Source organism: Bactrocera latifrons, unplaced genomic scaffold (genome assembly GCF_001853355.1).
Source record: "Bactrocera latifrons isolate USDA-ARS-PBARC rearing strain unplaced genomic scaffold, ASM185335v1 scaffold_14, whole genome shotgun sequence".
NCBI classification, from domain to species: domain Eukaryota; kingdom Metazoa; phylum Arthropoda; class Insecta; order Diptera; family Tephritidae; genus Bactrocera; species Bactrocera latifrons.
Genome location: NW_017534852.1, coordinates 1,404,226 through 1,428,247, shown reverse-complemented (window position 1 = coordinate 1,428,247; position 24,022 = coordinate 1,404,226). Strand labels below are relative to the sequence as shown.

Below are 24,022 nucleotides of genomic sequence, written 5' to 3'. Positions count from 1 at the left end.
GCTGTTGTTAACTCGGCTATAATCGCGTAAGCGGTAACTACGCCAATCAAGAAGAAGTAAATAGTAAGTTGTGTAAAAATCAAACGCAGCGAGGAAGTCACCATACTGTGGTGTATAAAATATCTTGTAAAATAGTAGAGACGATTTGATTCTGCAAGCCAATTTGAGTGGATGTGTATGAGCAAAGTAATATTAAAAAAAAAACGTTTGTTTTCAACAGTTATAAATATAGAAAAATGCTGATAAATACATACTATACAAAGTGAGCTAATGTTAAATAGACGTAGACCATGAATTAAGGAACTAAATATTTGCCTTCTATAGGCAAAAGAAATCAGAGTATATCCGTTTTCGATTTTCTTATCTTCTTCGTATGTATTATACCCCTCACTTAGTAAATGTAAAAGATGATTACGTTTTGGTCCATATTTAATTTAGTCTCCATATTCTAACATTATACGCCTTCATTTTTCCATTTGAATATGAAAACAATGAGTTAAAAAAATATTAATGCTATGTCATTCTTCTTCTTATTGGCTATTTGGTGCTTATTGGAAATTCCAAGAGTGTCCAGGTCCTTCTCCACCTGGTAGTTCCAACGGAGTGGAGGTCTTCCTCTTCCTCTGCTTCCCTCGGCGGGAACTACGTTGAATATTCTTAGTGGTGGTTGATTCCATCTATTCGGACGCTATGTGCCAACGTAGCCGCTGAACTACACGTATGTATGTGTGTCAATGGCGTCGTATATCTTGTACAACTGATCGTTTCATTGACTGCGGTATTCGCCGTGGCCAATGCGCTAAGGACCATAAATCTTAAGAAAAATGTTTCTCTCGAAAACTCGTAACGTCAACTCATCAGTTGTTGTAAGTGCAGGAAATATTGAGTGACTTATAGAATTTGGTTTTTGTTCGTCGAGAAAGGACTTTACTTCTCAATTGCCTACTCAGTCCAAAGTAGCGCCTGTTGGCAAGAGTTATGATGCACTGCATTTCGCGCCTGAAATTGTTGTTGTTGTTAATGCTTCTAAGATATTCGAAATTATCTTCGAAGTTATGACTGTCAACAGTGACGTGGGACCCTAGTTGCGAGTGCGACGACTGTTTGTTTCCTACTAACGAAAATGCGTTTTTTGAGTGGTAACTGAATACGAATGGATTGTAAATACACAAAATCATTAAAATATAAATTTTAAGCGAGCGAGCGGGCGATTGCAGCCGTGGCGAAAGCTAGTATAATATAAGATATTGTGGTCTGATCTGAACAATATGTGCACTATTGGCTTGGACAATTATCCATGCCAAATTTTGTGAAGATATTTTATCAAATAACAAAGGTTTCCATTCAAAAACTTTGCTAGCATTGACGTGCTACATACCCAAAAAATTAACTAAAATGTGTTGAGTCGATCCGTGGGGAATTGACGACTCGCATAGTAAGTAAGTTTTCGATGACTTTACGACTTTCACGCCAAGAGCTTTGTGCCATTCAAATATTTATGCTCGTGATAAAGTAGACTCTTCTTCGCGTCCTAAAAACAGCTGCAAAATACACACTAATTGAGAATTGACATCAAACTTCATAACAACATAAAAAAGAATGTACTAATCTAAGAAAAATGTTTTTATGGTTTCTATTTGCGCGCGCAGTTTATATTAAAATCCGTATTTTTTATATTTTTATTTTGAGAATAGCTTCGAGTGATTTTATTCAGTTATTGGTCTTAATAATTCATTAATAGTAATTTTTTTATTTAAACTATGTTTAAGAACTTAAAAATGACAATTGTTCTTAAGACTTAGAGAACTATATAAATAATTACACATACATACACATATGCATACATATGCATATTAAAACATAAAAAAAAAAGTTGTATTCAATCGGTGATTTTAAGTCTGCGAGTTTTTTTTACCACTAGGTCTTTATACCAATAAATTTGTTTAATTTCTTATACTTTTGTTTTTAATTTGTGATTGCCTAAAAACAAATCCAAACGATAATGAAATTCTAGACTTCAAAACTTCGGGCCAGATATGAACACAGTCAATGAACCTACATACATACATATATGTATGTATACATGAATATGTATGCATATTCCGTTTTAGTTTTTGTTACATTTTGCTTAAGATTTACATGACTAGTAGCGACATTTTATTGAATTGCTATTATGTACACATACATACATACATTCATTACATGCAAATGTCACTAACTTAATAATTAATAAATAATGGACCACATAGAAAAATTCTTTGCAAATATGCAAAATTGTTATTTTTGCGCTTAAAGTTTGTTTTACTTAAACACAATAAAATCTAAATTGTCTTGCAAGAATTTAATTTCTAGTTGCTGAAGAGTCTGATTTTGCTTTATTTAGTTAAGTGCTCTTTAGAATTCAAAGTTATTCCAAGTAAAATAACGTGATGCTGTAAATTGAATTTCAATTGGACTCTTCAAACGTCTTTTTTGTTTTTGTTTTTACAATTCGAAAATACATAATGCTCAAATATTTATGCAGATGTCTTGTTTTCATTTTGTTTTTCTTAGTGTAAGAATGTAACAATATTTTGTACAAGCTTAAGTGCTTACTAAAGTTTCTTAATTTTTGTTTTAGCTTCTGTTTTTTTGTTTTTTATTTTTTATTTTTAAATAATACCTATGAAGACACATAATTAAATTTTAAAAAATAATATATTACTTAAATTATTAACTTTGAAATACTTATTATAAATAATTAATTAAGATTAAAAGTTTTATTTTGGTTATCCTGATTGCCATACAAGTAACAATTATCGTCTGGAGCTTCTCCATAATTTTTTAAAGCCAAAGTCAATAGTTCAGTACTGTTCTTCAATGCTACGACTACAAATGCACCATTTGGAAGTATCTCACATGCTGTTATTTGGCCGGGTGGTTTGTAAACGGATAGTGAATTACCTGGAAATATACATTAAAATATTTGCATTATTAGTAACTGAACATAAATAATTAATGATAATAATAATTAAAGTAGGAAAATTCGCCATCAGTGTAAATTAATTAAATGCTGAAAAATTTGTATTAGAACTCTAATGCTGTACAGAAATAAAATTTAGAATTTACACGTTATTCACATATTTTCCTTGATTGTTATTCCTTTGTTCCAATATTGCGAACATGCGTTCGAATTATACAGTCCTTGTTCGTCTTTTTCAATATACCATATGTAACGGATTTTTCAATAAGAGCGCTACAAAAGTTTTTTTTTTTAATGAAATTCTTTATTCCTGTGAAAGTAAATCTGATGGCATTATGTATGGAACGCGATTCAATTTGGACGGCCACCACAGGCACGCTTGCAGAAGCCTAGACGCTGAACCAACTTTTCGACGATTTTCAAGCATATGTAAATCGGAAGGTGCTGCTGCAATTTCAGGTTCGTTAGCATAGACCACAGACTTGATGTAGCCACATAGGAAATAGTCTAACGGCGTTAATTCGCAAGGCGGCCAATTGACTGGGCCATTTTGTAAGATAACATGTTCACCAAACTTGGTTTTCAATAAATCAATTCTGATATTCGCTGTGTGGCTGTTGGAAGCACTTATGTATTGTCCAAGTCCATATCATTCAATTCGGGCCGAAAATATTCGGTTCTCATTGAGAGGTAGCGATTTCCATTGACAGTAACGTGTGGGTCTTGATGACACGGAAAATGAACGACCCAATGACGCCCCCGGCCCATTAACCGAACCAAGTCGTAATTTTTTCGGGAGGCAATGGTGACTCATGGACCAAAAAAGAACCTCATCACTGAAGATGACTTTTCGATGAAAATTCGGATTATTTTCAAGCTGTTGTCAAGAGGCTTCCGTTCTGGTATCAATTTGATCTTGTAAGGATGCATGCCAGGATCTTTTCAATAAATTTAATTTATTTTACTAAAATAAGTCGAACTTTGTACCTGAATACCTGAAGAGATAATTTTGTGGGGAGTTCAACTTCTGCCGAAATTTATGGCGAACATGCTCTAGCTGAGCGAACATGCCAAAAGAGTTTTGTACGTTTTACAAAGGGGGATTTTGGTTTGAAATACCAAAAAAAGGCCTGAACGGCCAAAGAAGAAGTGAAGCTTGTTGACAAACATAAAAAAGCCACTCAAGCCGCCATTTCATAAAGTTTTAAAAGCAGTCGGTTATATTGAGCAAGTATATCGGTTTCGAATGAATTCAAACCAAGAGACGTTGAAAAGTGATTGAGTCATCGGTTTGTGACTGGTGTTGAAAAATGTAATAGATTCAACATCGACAATCATAAACCTAAATATCATATGTGAAACCAAGCTAACCAGCCAAATCAACGGCAAAAGCGAATATCCATGCTACTTTGTATTGGTGGGATCATAAGGACGTCCTGTGTTATGAGCTTTTTAAATCGGGTTAAAAAACGAATGGGGAACGCTAAAAAAATGCGTTTAATTTACGACTGTATACGAGGCAATAATTTTCCAGTAAGACGGTTACAAACTATTTGGAAAACAGCGACTGTGAAGTTTTGAATCACCCGTCTTATAATCTAGATCTTGGCCGTTCTCAAGTTTGAATACAGCTCATATCAGAACAGAGTGTCAAAAATAAACTTGAATCTATTGAAATTTGATATAAATATGGCAAGATTTAAAGCTTCAGATGGGCAATCAATAAACGCTCAAATTAGGCAGGTCTGATATAGAGGATAGCTAAAAACATTTTCTGAATTCTTCATATCATAGTATGTTTCGATATAAAAGCCATTGTTGATTGTCAAAACTTTTGAAAATAAATATTAATTTCTAATTTCGAAAACCAAGAATTTACCCAAAATTCAATAGGTTGTGATGACATAAGCAGCAGAAGAGTTTTTTTTTCATTCAACATTCAACAGTAACTTCAAATTTCAGGTATCTTAAAACGGTTACGGATTTACAGTATAGTTATGAAATTCTGAAGGTTTTACTCGTGTAATGCTTTCCCTTTTGGAAACTCTCATTTCTGGTAATAGTTTGTTTTGATTCTTTACTCATCCGAGGAATAATCGTTTGTATTGCTGTGAACCCTTGACACCAGTTTATTGTTTCATAATTCTATGCGTCAAATCAGTTATGATTTTTAGTGATGTTAAGTTAGCTATTCTATATTACAATTTTTGGTTCTCTTAGGTAATATGGCACTTTCAGTCACGTCCTTTACCTTAATATCTAAAATGAAAGTTCTCTATGAACGAAACAACCAGAAGCTATCACAAAATTGCTAAGGCTTGTTTAGTCTTTCAATGCCAAACAATTGATTTAGGCCGCGAAAAAGAAAGAGTTTCATCCTTGCCCTCGACAAAGTAGAACAGTTAATACGGAAGCGCTGAGATTTTTCTATCTACCAATTTCCAGACAATTTCGACGTTTAGGGAAATTATCAATGTTCTAAAATTATATGTATTCAATAAAATTGTACTTAAGTGCAGTCACTCTAATATGGATATATATATACATATATATATATAAAATATGAGATTAACTTTTCGCATTACCTGTATTCAATTCCCATACGCGTATGGAGTTATCACGTCCTTCCTTATCACGTGACAGCAATACTTTTCCTAATGGATCTAATTTTAAGAATGTCACCGGTGCATTATGACCAACCAATGTTGAACGACAATTGCCCGTTATCAAATCCCAAATTAATATTTTCGCATCTTCTAAACCAGCTATGACGCATGCATTCGATTGTGATATCGCCAAAGAAACTGTATTACAGGCTGGTTTCCATTTTTTAAACAAAGTACCGCTTTGTAAATCATATACGACAATAAAATTCGGTGTCGGTTCATTTAACTCTTTGGCCACAACGCACACATATGAGCCCTCATATGTAATAGCCGATAGCGAGGTTATAAAATCATGATGTGGAATGCGCAAATCGTAGAGAAGCTTCTTCTGTGACAGATGCCAAACCAAAAGCGGAAATGGTTTTTGTGTTTCATCGCCGCAAACAAGTATACTAGAGCAAAAAAATATACATATGTATTGTTTTTGAACTTTTCTATGTATAGAAAAGTAATATGTTTTATCTTACCGTCCATCACCGGAGACTAAAAGCGAATTAAGGAATCGATCTTCGCCAGCTTTAAAAGTCATAACACAGTCTCCAGACTCTAAATTCATAAGATGCACATACATGCGATTGCGTGATAAGCAAACAACGTGATTTTGATCATGTAAACCAAAATATGGCATTTTCTGATTCATAACACCTTTCAAAGTTATCTAAAAATATGAGAATGTATGTGAATATTAGCGCTAAAATATATTAAATAATTAAAAGAAATTCGTATTTTGGCAATGAATTGATTCCTATATTCGAGTTATCTAATTGAATCTCAATGCATTCATTTCATAGTTTTGTTTTATTTGCAAGAGATTATTGCCTTTGCACAGAGCATTGAACTCTCGACATACTTATGACTTATTTACCTTCATTACTTATCATTTAAATGAAAAACAATTGGATGTCCCAACTCGAACTGAATTTCAAAGATATAATCCACACAAAACTTCGAGTTTGAGAGACCTCGATTTATGGAAGGAAATGTGTTTGAAAGTTGACCTCTATTGCCACTTCAAGAGTTCGAGTTATGGAGAACTTCAAGTTATAAAAGTTCGAGTTATGAAAGCTCAACTACATTTACAACATCTTGAGACGTCTTACTCTCAATATTCGACCAGAGGAAGTACGACTCTTGTCAATGATCGTATTTGTAATTATGTGTAGGAAAACCGTATTTTGCTTTGATCATAGCCAGCCACTTACACATTTTGTGTTTTCAATGGCTCTTCTTAAAAATTATCTATATTTGGTTGGTTGAAAAGGGAGTTCGCACAAATGCGCTAACTAAGCACCATTCTACATCTCGTTGGATTCCATAAAATTCTTATAGTTTTCCACACTACCTGCCGAATTTTAGATTGAAGATTACGAGTCGTGGAAGATATTCCATCGCAACCTGTTGAAGGCGGGTAGTTTGCAAAGTTAATGCTTCAACAACTCATCAGCCGCAGATACTACTTTCCTAAAAGTAGAAAACTGAATTTCAAAGATCTAATTGGTTTTTGGTTATACCCTGAAGCGAGTATATTAATTTTTCCACACCGAAAAGGAAATGTCGGAGAGTCTGAGGTGTCGACCTGAGATTTTTCACACATTTGTAAAGAATTAATATTTGTGAAGCGTGTTATAGCTTAGGCGCAGTTGAAGTTAACGTATTTTCTTGTTGAGCCTATTTACCATACCTTTATAGTATAGAAATTCATTCAATAGTCATTAAATTGGAATTTACCTTATATTTTCCCTCATCCAGATTGATTACTTTAATTTCTCGCCGACATAACACAGCTGCTTCATAACTACCGACAGGACACATAGAAGTGGGCTGCGATATACCTAACAATTGTCGTACACGTGAACAACTCTGCACGTCCCATATACATATTTCCTCACGTTCGGTACATATTGAGGCCACATAGTAACCCTTTTGTGGCAAATTGACCAACACATCATAACTGCTAGTCGAGGCGTGATCGTCCGAACCCAATGTATTATTCAATATCTCCATAAATGGTATTTCTATTTCATTGGTGAACTCTAACCACGAACGTATCTTTTCATCATCTTTTAACGTTACATCGTCGCGTACACGTACTTTCAGATAATATTTAATTAAGGTGAAAAATTGATGGCCATCATAATTTAGTTCGCGCATGTAAGTTTTTAAAAAATCTTTTAAAAATGTTATATGAATCCACGATTGTTCGGTAGATTTAGCAAGTTTCTCCGAAACTAATATATCATGCATTAAATACGCTGGACCGTTAGAGTGAACTTTGTCGGCAATCCACTGAAGATCGGTAAAGTAGAAACAGTTGAAGAGCATTTCAATTTTTTCGGTTGTTGCATTATCTTCAACTATGGCACAAAAATGATGATAAGGCAGTTTTAAGTACTTTTGATAATTGTAACTGTAAATGTAGAAATTAAAAAGGTAGCATTAGAGTTCGGAAAAAAGTATTTAAAGAGCGTAAAATCTTCGCTTACTTTGTTAAATGGCCATTTCCGGTTGAATTTGGCAGTATGCTCTGTTGACGATCGAAGTAGTCACGTATTGTTTTGTGTACCAGCCACCTTTTGTGTGCATACCTCTTGAAAACAGCATTTCTAAACTTTTTATCAGCTATACGAATATTTTGTAAAAATAACAGCATTGGACCCATTAACCAGCAAAATTTCGACCATATCTTAAAAGCGACCTGCGCTTCTAATTGTGTTTGCTTTTGAAAAATACCCAAACAGTCGCTTTCGCGTATGCCCCACTCGGATACGGCCACAATCAACAGCATTAACTCGACGTGTTCCGTTTGAAATTTGCTCTCCAAAATCTGCAACATTTTATCTAACACATCCGATATATCGGTTATACTAATGGACATGTGTGACAGCCAAGCTAACCACCATAGTGATTTGGCGTGTAACGGTGTTTTACCACGCAATAGTTTCCATTCATCGGGTAACTTGAGTGCACCATTGGACGCGTAAAATTCACTACCACCGGAACTGAGGATATCATTCCATTGTCGTTCGGTAAATTGTTTCATCTTTATGAAACACTTGTTAGGTATGCCGAGCTCACACAAGTTTGTCAACATTGGCGTTTCCTCTTTATTATCTGCTTCGGTTATGGTCAGTATCACTTTCGAGGTGTTGTTCAAATGTAATGGCAACCAATTTAAAGTTTCATCTTGCGTTATATCATCCAACGAATCGATTATAATGATTACGAAAAAGTCCTTGTTTTCCAACAGTTCCTTCAGTACAGTTGAATAACCTTCTATGGACTGAAATAAAAATATATAAAATATTGTACTCTTATCCTCCTTAAAGGCTTGTCAAAAACTTACGTGATCACAATTACATTGCGAGCCGTTAACTAAAACCGACAATTGATCTGTTATGGAGCCCAGTAAGGATGTTAGATCGGATGATCGGACTGTTAAGTTCGCAAATCTGAAAAAGTACATTCATAATGCTTGTTGAAAAAATAGACAATTCTTAATAATAGAGAGAGAAATAGTTTTTTCATTCACACAAGATAAACAAAAATATCCAAATAAACTTTTTTGAGCTTCTAATCCATGTGATAATGGGTGTTTACCAAACAACTGATACATACTTGTATTTAATGAATATGATCGAGGTCTTTTAAAACTTCTACTAGAAGACTGGGTAAATTACATAAATCGTTAATTATTTCGTTCAATCATTCTCATGATATCCGAAAAATATTTAAAAAGGGTCTCATCGGTGTTCTAAAGGCTTAATGCTGAAGAGTTACTGATCAGCTAATCAATAGGTACCATATCCGAAACCTTGCGACTTGAAGCGTTGCCACTGGGTTTTAATTTGCTGACCTATTTCAGTATAATTATTTAATTAGTTCATGCAACTAATTATTTCCATATGAAAGATTTTTCATCCAATAAGTATAGGTGTTTTCAATAAGGAACTGCAAAAGTAGACCGATAGGGACAGCAAACGATGTCATTTTTTTACCCGCTTTTTTTGACAATTTTCTTCAGTAAGGATTGCCATTTCATCATGAAAAGATATACGATCCAATAATGAGTCGAAATTATTAAAATTGACTGGCGAAATTCGAAGTCAGTGGCCTCAACTTTCAGAGCGGGTGTTTCGATAGGAGCGCTACAAAAACAGTTTGGGATATCACTGAAATTGTTTATTCCTGTGAAAGTACATTCGATGCCATTATGTATGGAACTCGACTTCTTTTACATAGTCACCACGGGAACGCTTGCAGATGTCCAGACGCTGAACCCAATTTTTGACTTCTGTAGCGCTCTTGTTGAAAAACCCCTTACATTCATAGGTTTTAACTCAAGAGAACAGATATATTCGTATGAAAAAAAAACATATAGTCTTGTGTGTCGTTTTCTTCTTGTAAATAACCCTTATTTTCTTAACACCTCAATTTCAATCTTAAGTCAAATCATATTTACAATCGAATTTTACTTTCGGTTCATTTCGGTAAAACTATATACATATATCTATATATCGAATCTCACCTCAATATAAATTGGGCATCTGGTTTCCATCTTTGAACATTTTCCATTATCTTAGAAGCTAACACACTCTTCCCACAGCCACTGGCTCCTGATATTATTAAGGGCCATTGTGTGTTGTCTTTAAGGTATCTGTGGAAAAGAAATATTTAATAATATGGAAAAAATCAAGTAAAAAATTACACTTTACCTTTTCACATCATTCATAATATCAAAATTGGCTGAATTTTGAGCCAATATCTTGGAGTAATGTGCAATGAGGTGTACTTCTTCTAAAAGGACCATATCCACACCATTAGTGTTATAAGGTATACTGTTTTTATTTTGATGTTCTTCAAAAATTGACGTTATCGATTTATCCAGTAAATTTTCAATAACGGCTGTCAGTTCTTCGTCCAAAATATTCATAGTGGGTAAAATTCGAATGAGATTTTTCTCAGAAAGATGCATTTTTAACTCAGTATATACTTTGGTGATTCGTCTTAAAACTTCTGCATCTAATTGCGAGGCATTTTCGGGTAGTTTTGTATATTGTGCACCAGTCTGTATCCATATGCAACGCTTGGCGTGCTCTTGACTTATAAGTACCGTGTTATTAATCTCTTGTTCAACTACGGTTGTTAAATATGAGTCTTTTAAATCATCGGAAAATAGGCGAAGTAATACTTCCAACAAATGATTCAATTCATCGTTAACTTCGGTGGAATATGTATCAATTTGTTGGGTATACAAACGATGACACATGGGCTGATATGAATTGTCTATTGTGTACCATTTCTCCAAAAGTATTTTCTCCTCCTCACTGGCCACACTTAACACCGAAGTAAAATCTTGACTTTCAATAGTCAATGGCAACATAGGTGTGCCGAGTGATGAGCCCAGAAATAGTACTGGTATAATATATGCGGTGGAATTGTGTCGGGAAATTTCCGATAAGCAATTTGCAGCCTCTTCATGTCCTCCTTGTGCTTCTTGTGGGCTTTGCGTCCAGCGCTTAACTTCAAGTAATTTACCGAAGTCTTTCTTGGCCCCGACATCGTTTTCATGCACATCCGAAATTAAGAAATCAAAACCTTTGCTTTGGCATTTTGTGACAAACTGTTTGAATAGGCTATGTATAACACGTTTGTGTTTTTTGTACTCGGAACTATTATTCGCTAAAATATAAATCACAATTTTTTTATCCCTTTCGATTTTACGTCCGGGCGGAGGTTTTCCTTGAAGTATAGCTAAATTGTTGGGTGCAGTTTTCTGATTTGAAATATCGCAAGGTGCATTCAAAGCTTGTGGTGTAGTAGTTTCAGACTCTATGAAAGAAATAAATATATGTGCATATTTATTTATTTGTTTATAGACTAATTAAAGTATACAAATGTGGTGCCGACTAATAATTAAGATAACAGTTTAGTCATAATGGTCTTATCTAGCTAATTATAAAATGATTATTATGATATAAACTTAATTATGACAATAAAAGTTTTTCCGGAAGTAATAGGACTGATTTGAAGCGTTCGTTAGAGCAGAGGTACGCGATTAAATTCTGTGTGCAGCTTGGCAAATCTGCGACAGAGACGTTTGATACGATCAAGCAGGCTTGCTTACCCAGATATTGCTTTACCAAGAAGTGGCGTGTTTTCCTTGAGTGGTGGCACCAGGCCTTTTTGGAGGGACGTGAAGAGGTCGCTGTTGAATGAGCAAATCCAAAGTGAAAATTATGCTATTTGCTTTCTTTGACGTCAAGACAACATCCACCATGAATTTGTTCCTCCTGGGCAAACCATCAACGCCAAGGTCTGCATCCCAACGCCGCCTTACTGCCCAGATGTGGCCCTCACGGATTTTTTTGTTTCCTTGGCTGAAAAGGCCGATGAAAGGGGATCCAAGCAACATACATCTCGGCTCTCAAGGCTATTCCGGAGAATGCTTTCCTTGACGCCATCAATGCTTGGAAATCGCGCTGACAGCACTGCATCGACGCAGAGGGAGCCTATTTTGAATTTTTTTAAAGAATTGTAACGATTGGTTCAAAAGATTTTTTTAAATCGACTCAGTCCTATTACTTTCCGGACAAACTCTGTATTGATGTAGTGCATTCATTTAATTGGGGAAAACCTGCAGTATACCACATACATATATTGTACAACAAAGTGGACAAAATAAGCGCTTTGCGGACAAGCAGCTAGGATTTCGAGATATGACTGGCTACTACCAATATGAACCTTAGTCAATTCAATCGGAAAGTTAAAGTGATTAATTCTATTAAGGAGGCCATCATGCCACACTGAGTCAAAAGCAGCTTGTATCCATGAATAACATGTTTGTATATATATTCATTTCTAGGTTTGTGAACCTTCACATATTATCTTTAAGAAACTTCTTATAAACCAGTATGATATATTAGAAAGAATTTTTACGTCAAGGTCCTATTCAGTTACTCAACAAAATGACCTCGTCGAATCGAGTCTGCTTGAGAAACTTAGACAAATTCTTTTTGGAGATGCATCTTCGTTTCATCACTTTCCAACTCCCTAAATACTGAAATATCTTTTGAAATAACAGTGACTTTGACGTCACCCGTTTGTTTATTTCGCAGTATGGAGGTCGAAAGCAAATTTAGAGACATGTTTCGGGCTTAAGAGATACATTTTTTTATGAAAATTTATTGGTATTAAGACTAGGAGGTCACGGTATATAAAATGTATTAAATATATACGTATAGTATATAACGAGATATCTTCACAATTTCATAGTGAAATATAAAAAAACAAAAATCAATGCCAGTATATTCGTTGTTCAGAGTTAACGAAGTTATGTTTCCTAATATTTGAACTAATTTAAATCACAGTTTATGCATGTCATACCATATGTTCGTTTATTATGTGTACGCATTAATCATAATAATTAATAACATACCCTTCTCCAAGCATTGATTGCCTTTGATAACATCTTTATTGGCTTCGTTGGGCGTTTGTTGTGCTTCATTTTGTGCGGCTGCTGCAAAGGACACATCTGGTGGCACTGGCTCTGGATCGGCCAAAGGCGCAAGTTTTTCACTATTATTCCCAACCGATGCTAATTGAATTTCCTTTTTATTGGTTTCTTGGTACGGTGAGGAACTGCAAAATGATTCGAAATTGAAAGTAATGTCATTTTTTCTTCTTCATAAATTCACTTTATTCACTCAAGCATGTTGTGCGAGTGCATATTCATGCAATCAAGTGTGTGCCTATGTAAAATTATATATTAAGGATGTTCTGAATTAACATTTTATAATAAAAAAATAAGAAACAAGAAATTAAAGGCTATGTGCACCGAACATTTTATACTCTTGCAATTTACAAGAATCACAGAAACTATATGGTATAAAATATTACGGCGCAAAAATAACCTTCCGTTTATATTCCGCTGTAATTAAAAAAAAAAAATTTAAAAACTTTGATTCTGCTTGTGGATTATTTTTATTTGGTCTTTTAAATTTTTTATATCAAGTCGAGAGTATGATATCATGTAAATGACCCCCACCACAGTTGACTGTCATTTGAGCCCTCATCACTCATGATTATTTTTAATGAAAAATCATCTTAATCTTGGTGGTGATTAAGGATAGCTTGAGCGTATGTTAGACGCGATTGGCGGTCAGCAGCTAACAGCTGATGTACCGTCTCAAAATTCGCTGTAAAACGCTGCAGAACGGCTACTCCGGAGTCTGTCACGCCTGGCAGCATCTCGTATTGTGCCAGTCTCTTCGAGGCGAGCGGCTAACCGTGACAGTGTTTCACCAGTAGGCGTCGGACGGCCAGGAAATCTGCGACGAAATTCACCTTGTGCCAAGGTCACCAACCGATTATTCGTCAAATAAATAGTCACCAATAACCCGCGTACCATTGTTTATTTAAGTGTATTTCGCATGTGTTTACTACACAAATGTCAAAACAGAACTGACATTAGAGGTCAATTGCAAAATTTATAGCATCTTCTGATAGGAGTATTACTTTTGCGCCACCCTGTTGTATGTAGTATAAAGGAGTTGAGGTAGTATCTACCCGTTTTTATCTATATTTCCAATCATATAAAGTAAAGTCAGCCGGATGTTCGAAAATCCTGATTTATCTATTTTAGGCACAAAGGCGCACTGTTGTGAGTGAAACACTTTCTGTATATTTTAACTCTTTTATGATATGTGCGGTACAAAGTCACCGGGAGATCGAAATTCTTTATATTAGGTATATGTGGCTAAGAGAAGTATTGGTCCGATTCGACCCATTTTTGACATACACACATACTATTGCCATATAAGTACTATCCCTGAATTTGCGTTCTATATCTCACACATTGAAAAACCACTTTAGATACTGAGGTCAAAATATTCAAAACCTAGGGGCTTAAACAGTTTTTGTTGGCTTTGAAGAATTTTTGGTCCTAAGGCTGGCATACACTAAAGGCATTATTCGTGCAAAGGTTTTTCTCGTTCCGTCAATTGCTTCTTGCTATCTGTTCTGGAAAGTGAACAAATCAAGTGGAATCTAAAATTGTGCTTTATGGGAAGTAGGCGTGGTTGTCGTCCGATTTCGCCCATTTTCTCAAGGTAACATATTAATATGCCACATACCAAATTTTGTTGAAATCGGTCAGTCAGGTCTCGAGATATGGGATCTCATCAAAAGGTACAGGCTGCCACGCCCATCATCCAATTTTTACTATAAAGTTATCATCCCGACACTGTGGCAAATTTTAAAGTTTTTGGCGCATTTAGTTATTGATTTATCGCGCTTTTAGTAGTTTTGAACAGTATCGTGGTAGGCGAATTTTATTGTTGTAGCTTTAGTCTTTTAGGAGATATAAACTTTAAACTTATTAGAGGGCGGAGCCATTCCCACTCTTTAAAATTCTTTTGCCCATGTGTGCTCCTTGCTACTGTGATTCCCTGTGCCAATTACAGCTTTATATCTTAATTAAGTGCTTGGTTATGGCATTTTATAGGTTTTCGGCTAATGGCGATTTGTGGGCGTGTCAGTAGTCCGATTACGCCCATGTACGAACTCGAATTTTTTTGTTGTACTAAGGAACCACAGGCACATTATTGTCGTATTTGATCCACTTTTCAAATACACTCCTGTTACCATTCGATTCAGAAATGGTTCCTTGTACCCAAACATGGTGCTTCTTTTTATAGCCAGCCTTTTTAAATAGTTCAAAACCGTTTGATGATGAATGTTAAGTTCCTTAGCGATGTCATGGCTCCTTAGGTTACGATCCTTGTCAATCTTTCCCATAATTTCACCGACTTTTTCAAAGATACGTCGACCAAAGCCGAATGCATCTTTAATATCGAAATTTCCAGAACGGAAGAGAGCGAACCATTGTTGTGCTACACAAACTGATACAGCATCGTCTCCGTAAACTTCACGAAATTCATTGGTGGCTTGCGTGGCATTCTTCCCTTTTCTATACAAAAATTTCAAAATACAGCGAATTTCTTCATTATATTTAATCATTGCATGATTGGTAGCACAGGAGATATATGACTGCAACGACATCTACTGACAAAATACGGAAAGACTTTTTCAACTACCCTTTACATATATATTTTTTTATACCCTGAACAGGGTATATTAAGGGGTTATATCCACTTGCGAGGCAGAAAAAACGCGTTTTTTTGTGGATTTTTTCCAAAGAGGCATTTTATTTTATACATTAATAGAAAACATGTACTTAAACAGAATTTAATGTACTTTAACAATCGGCGGTTTATTAAAAAAATATCGGATCCCCTAGCTCCTGTAGATGATTTGCAGAGAGACCTCCAAAAAAAAGTGCTTGGTGGTGACCAAGATATCTCTGTTCCAAATTATCTGAAAACCAAAAACCAAATATATTTAGTTTTGTGATAAATAAATACTGGTAATAATCGAAGGTCTAGTCAAAATTTTGATTTTTGACGAAATGGCGGCTATTCAAAAAAAAAAATTCAGTTTTTCATGAAAATTTTTCACTTCAAAATGGCTTAAAAAATCGAAATTATTGTCCAAACCGTATTCCTTCGATCATTTCCTGAAAAATATATCTGAGTAAGTTGTGTGAAAATTTCAAACCGATCGGTTTAGCGGTTTCGGAGAAATTTTCCTCACCAACTCTGAAAACACGGTTTTGAGATAAACGCTTTAAAGTTTTAATTACTGCGCCCTCAGCCTATCGTCGAACGTCCACCTTTTCAAGGTTGTATCTCCGAAACTATTAGTCGGATCAACGTGAAATTTTCAGAGAATATTCTTGAATATATGTACATTCAAAAAATTAAACAAAAACAGATAGATTTTTTGAAAATCACCAGTAGATATAACCCCTTAAGTTTGTCACGAAGTTTGTAACACCCAGATAGAAGTATTGGGGACCCTAAAAAGTATATATATAAATGGTAATTATGTCGAGCTGAGTCGATTTAGCCATGTCTGTCTGCCTGTCCCTCTGTGTGTATATATACGAACTAGTCCCCCAATTTTTAAGATATCGTTTTTAAACTTTGCAAACGTCATTTTCTCTTCAAGAAGCTGGTCATTCTGATCGGAATCAGGCTCTTGTATGGAAAATTTTCACATTTCACAAGATATATTTACGAAATTTGGTATAGATAATTTTCTAAGTCAACAATGTAATCTCCGAAAAAATTGTTCAGATCGGATTATTATTGTATATAGCTTCCATACAAACTGAACACATAGTTACTAACAGAAATGCACCTGTGAAGGGTATTTAGCTTCGGTGCAACCGAAGTTCATTTTTTTTTCTTTTTTTTTTTTTAATTCTTGTTAGTATATAAAAACTCAGCGTAAAACCAAATTCAATCCGGAATATTGCATAAAACTGTTAAACATGTTCGGACAATTATAATGGTGTGATCAGGCACTTCTTACGATGTCGGCCACACTGGATTCAAACACTATAAAAGTGATTGTAAGGATCAAGGCTGGCGATTTTGTAAATTAACTTTTGTAAGTATAACTCACACACTTCACAACACATTCGTCGTAAGGTTTGTTAAAAAACGAAAATCATTATATTTAGAATCTTAGAGTGTGGGTAATCGGAAGTTTCAAATTGTATATTAGGTATATAACGTCTAAGGGATGTATTATGATTTTATCTATTTTTCGCTTTGGTTTCACCCGATTTTATCCATTTTAGAAAAAAAGATACATTATATCTCACATATTGGACGATATATGTATTTAGTATAAAGTCACCCGGAAGTTCACAAGTATATGGGGCTTGACACGATTCAACTAATTTTTGACACACAGTCATACTGTTATCAGGAAAGCATTCTCTCTAAATTGTAATTGTACAGGGTGGCTTAAAACTAATCCTCATATCAGAAGATGCTATACATTTTGCAATTGACCTCTAATGGCACACAGGTTTTGATATTTGTGTAGTGAACACATGCGAAATACACGTAAATAAACAATGGTACGCTACACTGCGTGTCACAACCGATATGCTGAAGAATGGATTTTCCGGGCCTTCCGTTTTGGCGATTTGCAATGGCCAGCAAGATCACCTGAATTGACCGCTCCAGACTTCTTTTTGTGGGCCTTTTTGAAGTTGCGGGTTTATGTCAACAAGCCTCAGACTCTTGTAGCTCTTAAAGACAGTATCAGTCAAGAATGTGATGTGATAAACTGATGTAAAACAAGTAAGGAAGGGCTAAGTTCGGGTGTCACCGAACATTTTATACTCTCGCATGATAAAGTGATAATCGAGATGCCAGGCGTGGTTGTGAACCGATTTCGCCCATATTTGGTACATGTCATCAGGGTGTTAAGAAAATATTATAACCGAATTTCATTGAAATCGGTCTAGTACTTCCGCGACGCCACGCTCATTTTAAATTTAAAAAAAAAGCCTGAATGCAGCTTCCTTCTGACATTTCTTCCGTCAAATTTAGTGTTTCTGACGTTTTTTGTTAGTCGGTTAACGCACTTTTAGTGATTTTCAACATAACCTTTGTGGGAGGTGGGTGTGGTTATTAACCGATTTCTTCTATTTTTGAACTGTATATGGAAATGGCTAAAAGAAACGACTCTATACAGTTTGGTTGACATAGCTATAGCAGTTTTCGAGATATGTACAAAAAAGTTTGTAGGGGGCGGGGCCACGCCCACTTCCCAAAGAATTACGTCCAAATATGCCCCTCTCTAATGCGATCCTTTGTGTCAAATTTCATTTTAATATCTTTATTTATGGCTTAGTTATGACACTTAATAAGTTTTCGGTTTCCGCCATTTTGTGGGCGTGGCAGTGTGCCGATTTTGCCCCTTTTTCTAACTTAACCTTCTTATGGATTTACGGATTTCAACTCTACTCGTCACCCTGATCACATAGGTATATATAACCCTATATCCAAAATATTTGAAAAAATATTTTTGCGCAGAGTATTGCCAGCACTAAAAGAGAATAAGGTGATACCTGAACACCAATTTGGGTTTCGTCGTGGCATCATGGTCTACTATATAAATTAAAAAATGTATTCTCCTCTCACGTACATATGTATATCTAATCCTCAAGTCCTATTTAACAAGCAGGTCGTTTTATGTAAAGATAAATGACGATACGTCTGATATAAAATACATAAATACAGGAGTACCACAGGGAAGCGTTCTTGGCCCTGTGCTATACACCATCTTTACATCTGACATTCCTGAAACTGAAAATGTATTAATTGCTACTTATGCTGATGACACTGCTCTATTGTCGTCATGCCAGACGCCAATTGAAGCAACTAATTTAGTGCAAAGAGAATTGAACAAGATACAGACTTGGTTAGATTGCTGGAAAATGAAAGTAAATGTGAGTAAATCCGTACACGTTTTATTTACATTAAGGCGAGGCGACTGCCTTCCCTTGCTTTTAAATGGCAATACTATTCCTAAAAGTGATAGCGTTAAATACTTCGGCATGCACTTGCACAAACGACTAACTTGGAAACAGCACATACAAGCCAAAAATAAACAATTAAAATAAAAACAAAACAACTTTATTGGCTCCTTGGACATACATCGCAGTTACATCTTGAAAATAAATTACTATTATATAAATGTATACTAAACCCTATATGGACATACGGTGTGCAACTTTGGGGCACTGCTTGTAATTCAAGTATTGGAATTCTACAAAGATACCAATCGAAAACTCTAAGATTAATTACAAACGCACCTTGGTTCATAACAAATACAGCCATTCATTCAGACCTGAATATACCTTTTGTTAAAGATGAAATTAAAATATTTAGTTCAGCATATTTGCACAGGATAAGTTACCATGACAATCCTTTGGCAGTCATGTTATTAGATGATAGTAATGAAATTATTAGACTTAAAAGACAACATGTTCTCGATCTCCCATTTAGGAATTAAGTTAATGTTTAATTACATATGTGACTAATATATTAAATGTATAATTAAATTTTTTTTTTAAATATTTGTATTTAGAACATTTTGTAATATTGTATATTCCCATGAGATCAAAAATATATGTCAAATTATGGATTTGTTATCAAATTTGCTTATTATTTACTAAAATACATTGCAAATTAAATGTATTTAACAAACAAAAAAAAAAACATCGGAAGGTCATTTTTACGCCACCTGTTATATCTCAAACATTGAGCGATATTTTCGGTAGAGTCAAAATACATAAGTACTGGGATTCGGGACTTAGGGGCTTGAACAGTTTTCGATTGATTCGGACAATTTTTGGTAATAAGGTAGCATATTACAAAGTCCGTATTCGCGAAAATTTTTATATCGAAATATTAATTACTTCTTAATTTATATACTGGAATTTTGAATCGAATGGAATTTAAAATTGTTTTATGTGGGAGGTAGGCGTGGTTGCAGTCCGATTTCGCCTATTTTCGGACTGTTGCATAAAGATATCAGAGGACTGCCAAATACCGCATTTCTTTTATGAAAATATTATCTGATTAAAAGTAACTTGGACTGGTCCATTCAAACCGCGTTCGCAAATCATTTCGTTAAAAAAATTGTATTAGCTTGGTACAACCTTTTCTAATGTTCGGCGAATATCCTACGATTGCGCTTAAATGGGTGTTTCCAATGGAATCACGGCTATGTAATCATTAAAAATATTGCAGAAGTTTTTTGGAGAGGCTACTGTATTGCGAACACAAGTAATAGAGTGACACAAATTATTCAGTAAAGACCATGATTTGAACTCAATGATCCATGACGAATTTTGTAAAACTAAATTGTCAAATAAAGTAAAGTTAGGCATTTTTGATGTTATACATACGCAGAACGTTTTCACATACGAGTTGAATGGCCGTGAAAACATTAAACCTTGAGATGGTAAACCCGAGTCCTAGTAGCAGGTTCCCGTCTGCAGAACAGTAAAGCTGTGGAAGCCGATGGTATGACGGCTGAGCTAATCAAATACGGCGTCGAAGATGCGTACCCAACGATTACAATTTAAGTTTGCTCTGTCCACAAATACACAAATGGGGAGACCCCAGAATCCCTATCGTTCGACTTCTTCAATTTACTGCTGGAGAAAATAATTGGAACTGCAGATCAGAATAGAGAAGGTACAATCTTCTACAAAAGTGTACAACCACTGGTGTACGCTGATGATATTGACATCACTGTCCCTAATAAGCATATGAAGCATATGGGTCTCGTAGTGGACGAGGGTAAGACGAAATATCTCCTGTCATCAAACAGGAGTCGCATTCGCGACTTGGCTCCCACATCACTGTTTACAGTCATAACTTTAAAGTCATAGATAATTTCGTCAGCCTCGGAATCCAATTCAGAGTAACTCTTGCCAATAGGTGCTACTTCGGATTGCGTCCTGCGAAATGGAGGAGAGGCATGGACAATGACAACATCTGATGAAGCCGACGATACGAGTTTTCGAAAGAAAGGTTCTTCCGAAGATTTATGGTCTTTGTTTGATCACAGCGAATACTGCAGTCAATAGAACGATGAGCTGTAGCGAGATAGCGGCTATACTGGCTGGGTCGTATTGTCCGAATGGATGAAAACACTCCACCTTTGAGAGAGAAAGAGCTCCACTCCGTCGGAAAGACCAGGTGGCGAAGGACGTAGCAACATTTAGAATCTCCAATTCCAATTGATATTGTAAACTGAGCTATAACCGCATAAGCGGTGTCTACAACAATAAAGAAGAAGGAGAACGTAAAAATGTCAGACGAATGTCGCATATTTCATTGAAATCGGTCGGCAGGGTTTCGAGATATGGGACTTCGTCAAAAAGTGGGTACCGATACCGCGCCTATTGTCCAATTTTAACCACGGCTTCATTAAATACCTTTCATAAAATCACGCGGATACAATTTAATGTCTCTGGCGTATTTGGTTATTGATTTATCGCGATTTTAATAGATTTTAACTGTACCGTTATATGAGGAGTGAGCGGGGTTATCATCGAATTTAATTTTTTTTTTTTTTTTTGTTCTTATAGTATTCCAGCTTAGCAAATTTATTTGTTGTAAGGGCTTAGGAGATATGTACATTAAACTTACTAGCGGGCGTGGCCTGCCCCACTTTTTCAATATTTTTTACCCACAGGTGCCTCTGCGAGGTACTGCGATGCCTATTTTTCCCCTCTGAAGCCGCCACTGTATTTATTGAGAATATTTTGAAAAACAATAAAGCTATTTTCGATGATAAAAATTTATTTTTGATCTCTCATCCTGAAATATAAAAGGCAACCTACGTAGCAGCATCTGGGAGAGAAGAGGACGTGTGCAAAATTTGAGATCGATATGTCAGAAACTATATAGCATAGATAGAGAGACATGCATGGCTATATCGTGTCAGCTGATCAAGCCGATCAACTAAATACATACTTGTATATATTTTTATAGCATTTCCGAAAATGATAAACTTAGCTAATTAGGAGATAAGTTTCTGCGACAAGCTCGATGATAGTGACGTGCTTATTTGATATTTAGTTACCTATAAAAAACAGATAAATTTACACACAAATATGTACATGTACATATGTATATTTCCACATGTCATATGTCCAAGTAGTATATACTTTCGATTAAATTTTGTTTAAATTGTTCACTTTTTCATAAAATATATCGGTTACATGAATTTGAGTGACTTCAAAAACCATATGGCGTAATCAGGCTGACTCAAACTTCTAACCGGCCAAAGTAAAATAAATATTTCTTAAAATATAAACAAATATCTATATGCAGGTGGGTATATGGTAGATATATTTACTTACTCATCTGATTTCTCTGATATGCTGTCGTTTTTTCTCTTATCCCCAGAACTGCAAACGTTACCCATTTTATCTCAATTTTTATATGTTTATAGATATTTTTCTTATTCAATTATGTCGCTTATGCTATTTTAGCGACGATTAGTTAAACTGCAAATAAATAGGAAGTAGTATTTGATTGTTATTGCAATTGCAATTGCAAGAGTTTAATGTCGTTGCACTTCACAAGCAAGACGCATTGGTGTGGTCTAGCCGCAATCTCACAGATACAATATTTATTGACATAATACGAGATATATATATGTACAAATTTAGCTTTATAATAGCTTTATATTAGTTGGTTTTGTTGCTTTTCACCTTGCCGTACTATCTTTTATATAGCAATTACTTAGTATCACCACCCCTATTAGCAACAGAAGGATGAAAACAAGTAAAATAAAATAATAATACACGTACAACAGGTCAACAAATGTTCAGGGATAGTCAGGGAAGACCGCTGGCGAAACGCATGCTCTGATATGACACACACACACGTGTTTGAGCGCCCGCACCGCACCCCCTTACATACATATTACATATCAGAGTTAGTGAATAATGCTCCGAATATACACATGTACACAAAGATATATTAAGTGGGTTGTGGGAGGAGAGGCGTTTCCGTTCTACCTTCAACCCCCCTCGTATGAATAGTTGTTGTTTTTTCTGCTTTTTCATACAGTATCCAGTTTTGTATACACATTATGATATTTTCTGCTTTGGATTTTCCTGATTGCAATTTTCATTTCAGATAAAGTTATATACTACACATTAACTATATATATATATGTATATAATACACTTTCAATTAAACTTATTGAATTTATACGCTTGAATTCGTTCAGGTTAAGCACTATCACAAATTAAAACACAAATAATTCTATTAATAACGCAACAGAAGATTTTTTAATACATATCTATGCTTGTACATTTATATATGTATGTATGTATGTACGTTTTTAGATAGGTAAGTATAAGCATTTAGAAATACACACTAAAATTTCGTCCGATACATAAATACATTTGCATTTGTCTGTCTGCATCTATGTACATATGTATGTATATGCACATAAGCAAAGTAAATTTTCACTTTTTCTAAAATTAATATATTTTTAGTAAACTAAATTTTATTGACGCATTAATAAATCAATTAATAGCATCAACAAGATTTGGCACTAGGGGAGCGCTGGGAACCGTGCGACAATCAACGCGCTACTACATACATATCGCTGTGTGGTACATTTAATAAAAGAGCCTCAAACGTTGACATTTTCGCTCATTGAAATTTTAATTTTTCACTTCGTCCTTTTTTTTATTGAACACTATATATTTATTTTACTACTTTCATAATAATTTTTACAACGTTTTTAATATTAAATATAAATTTATTACATTTGATTATTTCCTATTTAATTATAACATGTTTTTTAATTTCACGTCTTTCACATTTTAATGCACTGCATACTGATTGCAGAAAATAAAATAAAAACTACTTATACTTTTAGATGTTGTATACGAAGCTTTAGAGCTTAATATGTGTGCTTGAAGCTTTCCAAAGAG

General features: G+C 34.9%; 1 protein-coding gene across 2 annotated transcripts; it reads right to left on the bottom strand.

The window, feature by feature from the left end:
- Positions 1-2,718: 2,718 nt before the first annotated feature.
- Positions 2,719-23,927, bottom strand: LOC108965366. 2 transcript variants are annotated; one of them, XM_018927713.1, is made up of 11 exons: positions 23,855-23,927; positions 22,430-22,576; positions 13,064-13,266; positions 10,341-11,457; positions 10,154-10,282; positions 8,972-9,077; positions 8,112-8,908; positions 7,357-8,035; positions 6,096-6,286; positions 5,548-6,020; positions 2,719-2,943 (listed from the first exon to the last, which is right to left on the bottom strand). In XM_018927713.1, exons 2-11 carry the CDS (start codon positions 22,492-22,494, stop codon positions 2,741-2,743), a joined length of 3,963 nt encoding a protein of 1,320 aa, XP_018783258.1. In that variant the 5' UTR covers positions 22,495-22,576; positions 23,855-23,927; the 3' UTR covers positions 2,719-2,740. The 2 variants fall into 2 exon arrangements, with proteins under 2 accessions (XP_018783258.1, XP_018783260.1); XM_018927715.1 differs by lacking the exon at positions 23,855-23,927 and adding an exon at positions 23,686-23,796.
- Between the last annotated feature and the right edge of the window lie 95 nt (positions 23,928-24,022).